Consider the following 14422-nt stretch of genomic DNA (forward strand, 5'->3'; position numbering starts at 1 on the left):
ATCATCTAAGAGCTGTCTGGGTTTGTGGTTTGGATTTTATAAGAAACAAGGGCTTGCTGAGTTTTTAAATAAGGGAATTCAGCTTAACATGGTGAGATACTTTCTAAGCATGATTGTGAACTTGGGATGGGGACCGGGGGGTGACTTCCAAGGGTGAAGCGACCACAGGGTAGTCATCTCCATCTCTGAGGCCTCTTGGTTTCCGCTTCCTGACTCCACTCCAGAAGGAGCATCTGTGGAATGCGGTGGAGGAGACAGCAACACAAGGTGTTTGTGGTCTCCGCGCAGTTCTTTACAAGGGGAAAGAAGGCCCACGTGGAGGCAGGGCTGTTCCTCCAATGTTGTTTATAGTAAACTTTCTTCAAGCCACTGAACCTGCGATGGACCAGAGGGGAATGGTTGTCTAACAGAGAAGACAACTGAGATTTTCAAAGTCTGAGTACATTTTTATGCTAGAGACCACAACAGAATAAGTGAGAATATCTCTGACCTTGCCGTGTGCTGACTTTCAGGAATACCACATTGTAAAGAAGTCCACCCGCTCCTTAAGCGCCACTCAGGTGGAATCTCCTTGGAGACTCATCCGGCCATCCGTGATCTCTATCATTGGTCTGTACAAAGAAAAAGGCAAGGTGAGCTCTTTTCTGAGGACTATTTTGCCCACCAGGTGAACGTTAGCATGTATATTTTATTATTTTTATTTGCTTTTACATGAAATAAAAAGTAACAGGTATAAAGAGGAATAGATTAAGGGGCCTTTGTATGGATTTGAGTGGATTCCCTGGCATTCTTTCCTGCAGGCCTACCGAGTGTGAGATGGTCAAAGATTGTCACGTATTGGCAATTTCATATGTTTCAACTTAAAACTTTCTCCCTTTAATACAGTGCATGGCTAGTGCAACACAAACAGATCCGAGGAGAGAAATGGAAAAGGGAATGCAAACTTGAATTTACAGCCTAGTTGATTAGGTTAACTTCAAGCCTGCTTGAGAAGGGCACTTCAGTTAAATACTGTGATGGGAAGGATGCCCTCAGTGAAATAAACACTACAACAGGAAGGATGCCCTCCGTTAAATATTACAATGTCAACCTGGACTCCCATCTGCTTTGGATGTAGGGCCTTGGCTTTAGCATTGCTGGAGGTCGAGACTGCATTCGAGGACAGATGGGGATTTTTGTCAAGACCATTTTCCCAAATGGATCAGCTGCAGAGGATGGAAGACTTAAAGAAGGTAGAAAAAAGCCTCTTGGTTACCCTCAATGAGATTGAGCTTTGATTCCATGAGAATCACCTTGAAGTGTTGTTGTGAGGATTAAATGAGATAATATATAGAAAGTGGCTTGAGGTTTTTATTGGGGTCTTAAAGTGTCTGTCTTGGCCAGTTGGTCTTTGATCACATTCCTTGCCTTGAAAATTCTTGAGAGTTTGGGCTCCATTCTTGCCTCAGGGCTGGTGTGGCAGCAGAGTACCTGATCATTGGAAGACATTTAATATCTTGCTGTTGAAATCAACCACTGCCTATTTTGGCTCCTAAATAACCATCTTCTATATTCTCCTTAGCACCTAAATTTTGCCACACATAAATATACTAGATAAGTACTTTTGAATGCAAATTAAAGTAATATTGAGATGCCCAGTTCTACCTTATAAGTAAAATATTTTTCATGTTTAAATATGTCATATCTTATAGTGCTTTTAACATTTACAAAGCATTTCCATACATTTAAATTATTGCAATAAGTGCGTTAAAAACCTGTCAAGTAGGCATTATGGAGTGACCATTTTACAAATGGGAAAACTGACACTCAGAAATGTGAAATGACTGGAAACTTATCCTGCCCTTCATACATAGCAAAAGTGAAATTTAAACTCAGCCTTCTGATCCCAAATTCAGTTCATCTCCCCAACTTCCCACTGCTGCTTCATTTAAATACAAGACTAGGGACTCAAAACTCATTCTTCCTTCTTGAACGTGTCATGATACTTGAGAAAATAAAATGTGATTGTTTTCTTTATGTAATAGACACAGTAGCTGCTTTTAATAAAGAATGTTATTAAATATATATTTGCATATCTGTATATAATGCTATGTATTAGATTAAGACTATATAGTTTTATAAAGCAAAGTTACCAAACATATTTTAGGTAGCATTCACTAAAGCATGAATCCTGATTTTTTTCCTCCCATATTAATACACTTCCTTCATGAAATGATTAAATGAGCATATTTCCAATTATCTTCAAAAATGTTGTGATTGTTCAGTTCAGTTGACCCAAACTATAGGTATGTTATGTTATACCAGTTTGTTTATTTATCTATTTACTTATTTATTTTTGGAACTGATAGGAACAAATCAGAGTCTCCTCCTTTTTAGGCAGAGTAAGCATAGAAGCCTGTATGTTGACGATAAGACGTGACCAGGCCTGATACTTTCATGGCAGGATATTTATTTCTCCCTCTTAAAGGAAGGGTTAACTCCCAGGTGGTGTTTGTGTCTAGTTTCAGAACAATGTAAAATTCTAGCAGAGCATTTTTATAATGGATGTGCCATGTGTTCACTTGATTGAAATTCATCCTGCAAGGCTGGTAGAATGGAGCAAAATGAAGGGGAAAAAAATCAATAGTTAGGAAAGGTTAATAGCACTTGATTCTCTCAGTACTGTTTTTTCATATGTGTTCATTTACAAGAAATATAAGTCATTGGAATGGATTTTCAACCTGTTGAGTGATACGTTTTTTAAAAATCTTATATACATTTTAAGAGCATGAGCAATTATTTTAATGTTCCTTTCTTTTTCCCATTTGGAAACAACCCCAGAATATAAACCTCCTCACTTACTGGACTAATTGGTTGTGCCAGGTGATTTTTAAACAGATGATTCCACTTATTTTACACCTTCTGTAATTGCATTAAAGAGAAGGCTCATAACGAAGGCTCAGGGCACTGCTATGTCATTGAAGCTCATCCACAGAGTCCTTTAGTCGTACACACAGTGTGCTCCTGGGATTGGCTATCTGTGAGAGGTGAAAACGTGTGTTCCTACACTGCCTTGCACTTTCTTATAGGTGTGCAAAGTCCTTCTTCTGCACTGCTGTGCAAAGTTCATCTGTTCTCCTCTCTTGGGCATCTTTGTAGTGTTTTTCATGAACTCTTATTCCAAAAAAACCACCCATGTCAGGAGAGTGCAAACCAGAAACGAGCTCTGATAAGTCAGTAGGATGTCCATGTTTATGTTCCCAGCAGATGCTATCAACAGCTTGAAAAATCACCTGACTGTACCTTCTTGGGGTTGAAGATGAGAGGATAGCTGGGTTAGGGGTGGGGAATGGTGAGGAAGTTACCAGCGTCATGGCGGAGAACCTGGAACCGCATCAATAAGACCAGACATCAGTAAGATCGGTTCTGGAGGTGGGGCTGCCGTTACTCAATAATATCTCAGCAAGTTTTTTGTCTCTATTATTGAAGCCATTTTTTCCATACACAGTCATGATTCTCTGGGCTCAGGGAGCTTGTCTTTCTGCAAATATAGGAGTAGCTTCTCAAATCTTGTGTGTGTTCATGCCTCATTGCTGGTGGATTTGGGTTTTTAAACAATGACTAGGAAGGAGAAAAGCTCCGGAATTCAGTTTTTGCAGTTTGATCTCTAAAGATAGGATATCTATTGTCAATCTTGGCAATGGCTAAAGAATAAGGTCTTGATGCTTCCCATAGTTGTTTTAATTGAAGATTGAAATACAGAATTACTGTAAAATAATGTGCACTGTCGTTAATTGTCCCATTTTGTGACATTCCTGGGACCTAGGCTAATGAAAGTGGTTTTGAACAATAAAAGTCATTCTATAGAGCTGTAAATCAGGGCCCATGTGGTATCGCATTCTAGTACTGACTGAGCAGTTAGATCCCAGTCAACTGAAGCTTAATTTTCATATGATTCTCATATTTGGTCACTAGGGGATGAAATCCTGGATGTAAATGGAATACCAATAAAGGGCTTGACGTTTCAAGAAGCCATTCATACCTTTAAGGTAACAATACTCTGATTGATCTCCTCTATTATCCTCTTTTTCTTCCTTTCTTTCCTTCTGGTTTGGGTTTGGTGAGGGTTTTTTTTTAACCTTTGATATGAGGACAGTCTGAACATTCGAGCCCACCTTCCTTCTTCTTTTCTCAGCAAATCCGGAGCGGGTTATTTGTCTTAACAGTACGCACGAAGTTACTGAGCCCCAGCCTCACTCCCTGCTCGACACCCACGCACATGAGCAGATCCAGCTCCCCAAACTTCAACACCAGTGGGGGACCCTCAGCAGGAGGCTCCGACGAAGGGGGTCCTTCGTCCCTGGGTCGGAAGGCCCCTGGGCCCAAGGACAGGATCGTCATGGAAGTAACGCTCAACAAAGGTGACCCTAGCTTTTCCTCCCCTCCCTTGCATTCTCTTGGATAACAATTTGGAATCTGTTCTTAGGTTTTTTTCTGGTTTTTCACCGAAGTGTTCCTATGGAACAGTCTGCTGTCAGCAGCGGGCAGTGTTCTCTCAATGGTCCATGAGATCAAAGGTAGAGATTTTAGTCATTTTGTGAAAGTGAAGGGAAGTTTCCAGTAGCACAAAGCTCTTTAAGCTCTCCCCAGATGAATCACCATGTGTCAGAGGCTCCTGGTAAAAGAAAAAAAAAAAAATTACTGACTAGCTAAACTCTAGGGCTAATCTAAAGTTCTAAAGAACAAAAGATGATAGTTACGGATACAGTTAACACCAGGAACTAGAAGTCGTGCGTGATCATCCAGTTTTACTGCTTTTCATCTTTGTTTCCTTTCCCTCCCCACCTACTGTAGAAATATGATGAACAATTAAATAACCCAGAGATTAGTTTCTAAAAGGAGAAACAAAAGAAGACCTAAAGTTGTGTATCCAGAATAAAAATATTACTTACACTCAGCTTATTTTCAAAAACCAATTTGAGGAGGTTCTTTAAGTGGACCTTTGGATAATTCACAGTCCATAGTTAGCTCCCTGTTCAGCCATGGACTCATTTCATTAACAGAATATGGCCATGTTGACAAAGAAAAGCAGGATTTCCATTCTGAGCCTGGGCCAAAGTTAATGGTTATTGGCCTGAATGTATATTAATGCAGTTTCAAATCAGTTATACTTTTTTTTTTCTGATTATCATGTAACTTTCGTTTTTTTCTTTTCTTTGAATGATACCTCTCATAGAGCCAAGAGTTGGATTAGGCATAGGTGCCTGCTGCCTGGCTCTAGAAAACAGTCCTCCAGGCATCTACATTCACAGCCTTGCCCCCGGATCAGTGGCCAAGATGGAGAGCAACCTCAGGTGGGTTGTATACCTGATAGTGTAGGGTTCGGGCATGTTCGTGAATATGGGAGTTCACACACACATAAGCTATCTGCTCCGTTACATTCTTTTGTGGGATTCTAGATCTTTGAATTATTTCCAACAGTATGTAGCCAAGAGTACAATGAATAGCATCTCCAAAAATGAAAAGCTGATATAAATAAAATTTGGTTGAATTAAAGAACTCTGGATCTTGGCTTCCCTACCTGCTTTGTTCTAATTGGACTCAAAAGTTCAGTTTCAGAAAGTTGAGAACATAACAACTCTACAGGTATCTACGATTATCTCAATATTTTATTTCACTTTTATATTTATTAATGTAAAATTCATGAGATACTGGAGCTATTTATAATGATTCAGAATCACAGGATGTGAAAGAGTCCTGAAATCATGACCTTGACTGGGAGGCCTTCCTTATTAAGTATTATCTCTTAAACCTTTTCTATTGCTTTCATTCGTGTTTGAGCGGTGTTGTCTAGGTGCCTATTGTCTGAAATCACAGCATGTCTGACTTCTTAATCCAGATAGTTAAGTTGTAGCATGAGTATTCTGTTTATACAAGAGATGTCTAGCTGTTCTATTATATAGTGATTGCAATGGGTCTGTGCCCACCTACACTTCACAAGAATGTACACATATTGCACAAAGCACTCTGTGCAAACAGTTACCTCCTTTCTCCCCTGTAAGTTTCTAAGTCCTTGAGCGGTAGAGGAATTATCAAAGTGACATTCCTTGAGGTTGTCATTGTGCGGCCCTGTTAATAGACTATATTACAGTTTCAGTTAATCATCATAGTGATTTTTCTTTTTTTTTAAAAAAAAAGATGACCGGTAAGGGGATCTTAACCCTTGACTTGGTGTTGTCAGCACCATCATCACCCAGTGAGCTAAACAGCCATCCCTATATAGGGATCCGAACCCATGGCCTTGGTGTTATCAGCACCACACTCTCCCAAGTGAGCCATGGGCCTGCCCATCATAGTGAATTTTCATACAAAAAAATTTTAGCAAATCATCCAAAGTACATTAAAGAAATTATACTTTTAGAGCCCAAGGAAAAAAATCCTTTAATGACATCCCAAGATGATGTTTCTTCTTGAAGAGTTCCATATGTCTGGAGCCTGCCAAATGAACATTCTTCAAACCCCATATAAAGAGTCTTTGTTCTCTCCTACTGCGTTCTCTCCCTATAATTTCAAGTCAAAATGGGCAACTTGTCCCCAATTTCTCATTTGTTCAAATTTGAAACGTTTTTACAAATTCTTCGGTAACCTTTGAGTTTCAGATATTTCCTCCTTAAATTATATTACAATAATCACTTCAAGACGGTTGGAAGAAAGAAACTGGTGGTGGTCGAGGGTCTATCACATGGTGATAAGAGTCAGACAGACCTGTGTTAGTTGAACGGTGTGTGATATCGGAGTGACCTCTCTGAGCCTGTGTCCTTATCTACATAATGGGAATAATTATACCTATTCAAAGCATTTTTATATAGATTGCTTTGTACAATGCCTGGCATACAGCATGTATTCAAGAAATAGTAGCCTTCATTGTTGTCCTTATCAATTTATTAACGTTTCCACTTCTGACAGTGACTATAGATCTGCCTTGACCATTTTAACATCTAATGTGTTTATATGGGTGTGTTGCCTTTTTACACGTATGCAAGATGAAAGAGTGTCTTTGCTTCTTTAAAGTATTCAGAAAAGATTTCATATTATAAACCTCTCACAGAAACAAAGCTTTTTTTGCTTTTAAAAAGCTGTTACTACAGAGTGTTGATTATGTCACCCTCCCCAGCCGCGGAGATCAAATCCTGGAAGTGAACTCAGTCAACGTTCGCCATGCTGCTTTGAGCAAAGTCCATGCCATCTTGAGCAAATGCCCCCCAGGACCCGTTCGCCTCGTCATCGGCCGGCACCCTAATCCGAAGGTGAAGTAGTTCATCTTGTTTGTTCTGAGTGTGGGATGGGAGGTCACACTTTAGGGAGATGGGAGGCCAAGCAGGGAAAAGATGTCAGCCCCTGGTTGATGCACTGGGAAATGAATTGTCGATCAGGACTTTGTCTTCACACTCAGAAAATTTTATTAGAAAATTTTGATAATGTTATTAATGGTGAATGTAAAATTTGGTCTGGTGGAAGGTAGGAATACTGGGTTCTAAGTAACCCCCACTGGCTGTTTGATCACTGGTGAGATACATGACCTCTTTGGGTTTCTGCATCAAGGAAATCTGAGAGTGTTGGACTAATTTGTATGATACTTTCAGTTTCCAGATAAGAAATCTTTTTTTTTTACCACAATCTTTGTTTGCTCACGTGTTGGAAATTCTCTCATCTTTAAGTTTAATGCTAAGTAGTTAATTAATTTTTAAAACAGGTTCAGTGAATTTTAAACTTTCTTCAAGTAAAAAATGAGAATGTGTCAAGATTGAAATATTATAAAAATAAATTTTTATAGTAGTTGAAAAGATGTCTATTTAGAATTTAATTTAAACTTGGATAATCACTTAATTCACTTTAGTGACTGTTTTTGCATTTCTACAGAATTTCTAGAGTGCAAAATTTTTCCTTTACTCTTAAAGGAAAAATAAACATCTTCAGATGTGAGGAGAAACATTTCCTTCTTAAGGTTCATTTAACTGTTGGGTCAAAAAAATACCAATTTATCTTATGAAATGACTATCTCTCACACAACTTAAAGAAATAAAAATAAGATGAAATCTGGCTTTGCAAACCAATTGCTTATTTGCAAACGTTACTTTGTGAATTTTCCTTTAATCAAACTTGGATAAAAATAAAGCCCAACATTTCAAATAAACTATAATGAAGAAGTTATTTGTTAAGTTTATTCAGTATTGTGGAGGATACTGTTTTTCTGTCTGATGATCCAGGTCCTCAAGACTAAATTTTTAAATTCATACTAGGATCTTTTCCATTAACTACTCACACAAATCTTCTCAAACCTATCTAAGTAGCATAAATACATATTGATATTTTCCCAGCCATGATATTTATCTTACGTTCACATTTTCCAATACAGGTTTGCTTGTTCTCCTAAAGACACATTCTGAAAGTGGAAGTCCTTTCTTGATTTATGGAAAAATAGAATTAAAAGATAATTTTAATGTAGACAACTCCATGGGAATAAAGAGGGAACTGCCTGTGATCTTGAGCCAACAGGACATACCACATCACTGCAGCGATCCCACTTTCTGGTTGTGAAGATACTCATACAGTCTTCTGTTGAGAATGACCCATTAAATGACTTTTTCTCACTTACAAGTTTCACTTAGTAGGAAAGAGGGAAGATCCTTCAAGTCTAATATTAGCAGTTCAGCTGTAGGTACCACCAGCCCATGTGAACCTGGTGCTGAAAAGAGACGGAGGCACTAGGGTGAACTGGAATGGCATGGAGGTTGGGGAGCAGGCAGGTTACCGAGCAGCAAGATAGTGGAGCACAGGCTGTCTTTCTCTGTCTCTCTGCAGATCGTCAACCCTTGTCCTATATCAAATTCATTACCTACACAGATGAATTAGAACATATCTCTACTCAAGAAACTTACCATCTAAACCAAAGGGGGTCTTAACCTGGAGTCCATGGACCCTTACAGGGTGTATTAGTCTGTTTTCTGTTGCTTATAACAGAATACCTGAAACTGGATAATTTATAAAGAAATGAAATTTATTTTTTACAGTTTTGGAGGATGGGAAGTGCACAGCCCAGGGGTTCATCTGGTGAGGGCCATCTTCTGGGTGGGAGCTCTCTAGAGGATCCCATAGCAATGCAGGCAATCACGTGGCAAGGATGGCAAGAGCTCTCTCGTGTGCTCCTTATAAAGCTACCAGTCCCCACCCATGACAACTCATTACTCCATGAATGGATTAATCCATTCATGAGGGCACAGTCCTCATGATCCACTCACCTCTCAAAAGCCCCACCTTTCAATTATCATAATCAGATTTTCTATCCGCTTAACACTGTTACAGTGGGGATCAAGTTTCCAACACATGAACTTTTGGGGGACACATTTGAACCATTGCACAGGGACTTTATGAATTACACAATGTGGGGATATATTTGCATTTACGACAGTCAATACCTTATATCAAATTGTCAGTCATTCATGACCCCAAAATGTTAAGAACCATTTTGTTGCAGTGTGAGGACATTACTGTTGTTAAATGAAAGAAGAGACCCAGTTTAAAGAGTGGCCGCCTCCTCCGTCCAGGACATTCTTGTCCTGAGCAGAATACTTCTTTAATTAAGGCGTTATTATCACACTGTTGACCCATGCTGAACTTGCAGATAATCATCACCCATAAGTTTTCGGCCTCTGCTACTATTTGGTCATATCTCTTCTACACCATTATAGTTGCTTTTAATTTTTTAAAGCAAACCGTAGGACACTTCAACAAATTCAACTCAACCCACTTTGAATGCTATTTTTTGTTGTCATTTTGAGTACTCAAGATAAAAATATTTTTAAATTGGCTTATTTCTAAAATTGTGATCAGGTTGTATTTAACAAAATTTAACCTTTTCCTCTTAACAACTCAAAACACTCATTAAGAACATTAGCTCTTACCCATGCCTGTCATATGGCCATGCCTTTTGTACTATTTGTAGTAGTGATTATATCCTAAATGATCCCAGGCCACTGTGCTTGATGGACTTGTAGGTCATCTTAAGAGTAAGAAGTCTGTGCCCAGAGGCCTTGTGGGTCACCTCATGTGCCACATCTGAGATTTCTCTATGGCGTCATTTTGAGAGCCTCAGTGATGTTTGTTGTACTGGTTCTTTCCAGTACAAATAAGTGATGTCAGGCTGCGACTCTGTGTCTTGATCTGGTGATTTTATGTGCTTGGACAAAGATCGCCATTAGACTGATTCAAAGTCAACTCCACTCCTTTTGTTTTTTCAGATTGTTTTATCTATATGCATTTTCAGAAATACCTTACATAAATATTTTTTAACAAATATCATTACTATAAAGTCAAGTCCTTGCACCCTTTTTCATTTTTTCCTATTTGTCACTTCCCATTTTTCTCCTTTCTATTCTGTGTTCCTGACGTCTTCTCTTAGACTCTGTTTTACTCTGCTCCGCTGCTGTCCCCGTGATTCTTTCTGGGTCACTTTTAACACCATTTTGCTACATGGTTACATCTAGAGCATTTCTCACTTCCTTCCTCCAGGGTCTCCACTTGGATTCTACCACCCACACCACCTCCTTTCACCTTAGGAAGCAATCTAATAAACTGTGGCTGACCTAAGACATACCTCAGCAACATTACAGAAAATTAAGTTTTCAGTGGTTTGCAGTCATTGGCCCCAAGGCATGTCTGACTTCAAAATCCTTTTCAGTGTAACACAGGTCATGATTTGTTCAGAGGTCCAGTTCACCTCACTCAAAAGCATCTGCCTATTTTGCCAGTACAAACATCAAAATGGCATTTCAGTACAATGCACAATAATCCCGATGGACTGGTGGTCTGTGATCCCATTGAACATGCAGGTTGATTCATGTTTCAAGCCACAGTAAAATTGTCTTCTTTGATAGGGTTGGAGATTTGTCCAGCAAAACCAAATTTCAGTATTTGTTTGACCAGATTTCATGTTTCTTCCTAGGTAAACATGGTGTTCTTAGTTGTAACATCATACTATGTTTTTCTTTTGGTCAAGATTCCATTCTATGCTTAATGTATTTTTGTACCACTTAGCCCAGCATTTCATGCCAATAGTACATTTTGATACTGTATGTATGTGCTTCCTTAGTTTTAGTGTTGTTCCAAGAGAAATACCACAATCATTTTCTTTTCTTCTGTTTCTCATAACGTCTGGAGCAGTGACTACCTGATTGGGACATTCAAACCTTCCGGGTCTAGACAGGCTAAGATTTGGACCTGCTAGGATAGTAGTTTCTAGCTTATGTTAAGTAAAAGAAAGCAATAGAAGTCCATTTTTTCTCAGAAAAACAATTGCAAATACTGAAAACCTAGTATCAAGAAAAATAGCAACCACTGTTTAAGCTGATATTTTCTCTGGCTCATTTATACAAAATTATTCTTTGTTTTGGGGAGGTGTTTGTGTGCAAATGTATATGCCTGTGTGCAGGTATGCGTACATGTTTTATTACCCGTGAAGCCAAATAAAAATTATTACATAAAGGCCAAGATATGATTATGATTTATCTGTTAGGGTAAAATGCAATGCTGAATTCTGTTTACTTAAGACAAATTACTGTGCTTATCCAAATATTATTTATGCTAAACATTATTTTAGTGCCCAATTACCATTCTAAGTTTAAAATATTCTTACCTTTAAAAAAGAAACTTTATAAGTTTTCTAATTATCTTCTAAAATATCATATATTTCAGTATATGTCAGGCTTTTAAAAAAATCTTCCCATGAATAATGACATTTATGGATAACAATTGATAGAAACAAAGTCCATGAATCTACCATCATAGTAATAAATATAGAAGGAATAAAAGAGTTATAAAATCACTATTTTGATTCTTTGTCAAAGGAACCGCTGAGCTAGAGCCAGCCCCAAAGTCACTATTTTGAAAACTTCATAGTAATAATTGATTCAGGCAAGAATGATCGACAGTAATAAAACCATGGGGTAAAAATATATGGGAGAGCAGGATATTTACATAGTCTCAAACTGTGTCCTCACAGATCACTCACTAATGACCCAAAAATAAATCTAATGGAGATATCTGGCAAATTCCATACTAATCAAGAGATCAAAGTTATCACTAATTATGAGACACGTTGACCCTGAGTGCCTCTGAATACACTGAGAAAGAAACCATTTTTGTAGTGTTTCTGCCAAAAAATGCATAATCTGTATCTAAGCATGAGGAAACCATCAGACAGATCCAACTGAGGGTTTGGATTGGCCTGGTTTCTTCCAAAATATCAGTATCATAAAAGACAAAGAAGGGTTCAAAAACTGTTTCAGATTAGAGGAGACTAAAGACACATGACAACTAAATCCTGGATTGCATTCCAGATTGCCAAAAACAATTTTTCTATCAAGCTTTACTACGCAAAGAAGTCGGTGCGTGACAGTTTGCTACAGGTCTGCAACAAGATGAGCTTGCATCAGAATGTAAATCAGTTACATCACAATATACACCATGTAGTTCAGTTGACATTTTTTCCCTAGTGAGACATTGTTGATGAAGGCCGCTACATGCTAATTTGCATTCAGGAGGAAAGTCATCTCATCGCACCAGCTGGTGTCAAACCTTCTGTGAACTAGTTCCAGCCTACACTTTGAGTAGCACTTCTAAAAGACAGTATTGAAACAATTGACTAAATTGGAATATTAAATGTATATTAGACAGTCATCAACAATAAATTTCCTAAGTTTGAGAATACTATCATGGTTATTTAAGAGAAAGTCCTTGTTTTTAGGAGATACATGCTAAAATATTTATGGGTGAAATGTTATGATGTTTGCAGCTTTCCAGCAAATTGTTTAGCTAAAAGTTATAGCTCTGAGTGAATGGGGGGTGGGGCGGTGGAGAGTGCATGCGTATATATGTAGCAAAATGTTAACAAGTAGTGAATCTAAGTGAAGAGTATACTATTCTTGCACTATTGCATGTTTGTTTAAAATTTTAAAAAGAATTAGAAGTTTGTTCTAGAGATAGATGATAATCATAGCATCTGTTGATAATTATAGCACCTGAATGCTTTGTTTAACGAACTTGGGAACCAATTGAAGGTCTTGTTATGCGAACATTATTTGAAGCAATCCATTAACCCAGCTGTACTTCTTACATGCCCTGAGCTATTGCTTCAGAGATGGTCATAATCTTTAACCCCGTGGTTTGCCTCTTTATCTGCACTCAACTCTGGCTCTGGCCTTTGCTACTTTTATGGGGGGAAATAAATATATAAAAACATCTAATTTGTGCTTTCTGCTGAAAATCAGGTTTCTGAGCAGGAAATGGATGAAGTGATAGCACGCAGCACTTATCAGGAGAGCAAAGAAGCCAATTCCTCCCCTGGCTTAGGTACTGTACGCATTTTCATTCAACATTCAGAAGAGTTTCTCATTAAGTTCTCCAGGTGGGGGGGGGGCATTCCCTGGTACCATATTATTGGATTCTTTGTAATTATCAAGGTTGGTGAAAATAGCTGTCAAAGAGAGTCTATGCCTTCTCTTGGCTGCTACTTTCGATTTCTGCAGTTATTTAATATGCTTCATTAAAGATCTAATCGTGCATTCTTCTTATACTATTTTCAAATAATTTGCAATAGTGAGTTAGCTGGATTTCATGTATTTGGGCACGATTCATCTGAAATGCTGTAGATGAAAGTGAAATGATACCAAAATATCAGTAATTTGGTAGATGCAGAGTATTATCCATCCAAAAACCTGTGACTTTTTTTACATCAATTAAAAAGTTTCAATTCAAAAAGGGTAATAGAGGCAGCAAAAATTATCATTTCCTCCTTAAGTGGAAAAGTTCAGGCAGAGAAGGATTGAAATAGTAGGAATATCATGTGAATTTAAGATAGGAAACATTGCATAGAGTTTTAAAACTGATGTTTCCTGTAGCAAGGAAACCTAGAGAGGCTCTTCAAACATTTCTGAGCTCCAGATTTTACTGATGTTCAGATTGATGTCCAGGAGGAAAAGAAACTGAGACATGAATTACTGGTTGTCAGAGAAAAAAGAAGGCATAGGATTTTTTTGGCAGCGATGAAATACCCTGATTATTTGCACTCATAATTAATATATTTAAAGTGGACACAGCCACAATAGGCTTTTTATTCCACCAGTTCATTATCCTGACCTTCCTGAAAGCTGTGCTCTCATAATCCCAACATTTCCACTCAGTCATTTAGAAAAGATTTTATTAAAACATGATCCTCATGCCCAAGGTCTCTTTTACTCATGGTGTACAATTTAAAGTCTAAATGTTGAGACTTTTCATCCTTCAGTTAACAACTGCAATAGATATTCAGCCCTCTTCCAAGTTCTTTCATGAGTTTTTTGGGTGGTGTTCATTTGTTCCTTCATCCCTCATTACACTCAGCAAATAT

General features: G+C 38.1%; 1 protein-coding gene across 6 annotated transcripts in view; it reads left to right on the forward strand.

Moving 5' to 3' along the window:
- PDZD2 (PDZ domain containing 2) overlaps positions 1-14422 on the forward strand; it is a 364182-nt gene that overhangs the window by 317082 nt on the left and 32678 nt on the right. For all 6 annotated transcript variants that reach the window (XM_063083810.1, XM_063083827.1, XM_063083831.1 and 3 more), the window contains 7 exons: positions 513-632; positions 1118-1232; positions 3955-4028; positions 4175-4400; positions 5216-5333; positions 7154-7286; positions 13305-13386. In XM_063083810.1, the coding sequence (XP_062939880.1) occupies positions 513-632; positions 1118-1232; positions 3955-4028; positions 4175-4400; positions 5216-5333; positions 7154-7286; positions 13305-13386 (868 nt within the window). The remainder of the gene's footprint in view (positions 1-512; positions 633-1117; positions 1233-3954; positions 4029-4174; positions 4401-5215; positions 5334-7153; positions 7287-13304; positions 13387-14422) is intronic.

This window comes from Cynocephalus volans, chromosome 2, assembly GCF_027409185.1.
Source record: "Cynocephalus volans isolate mCynVol1 chromosome 2, mCynVol1.pri, whole genome shotgun sequence".
NCBI lineage: Eukaryota > Metazoa > Chordata > Mammalia > Dermoptera > Cynocephalidae > Cynocephalus > Cynocephalus volans.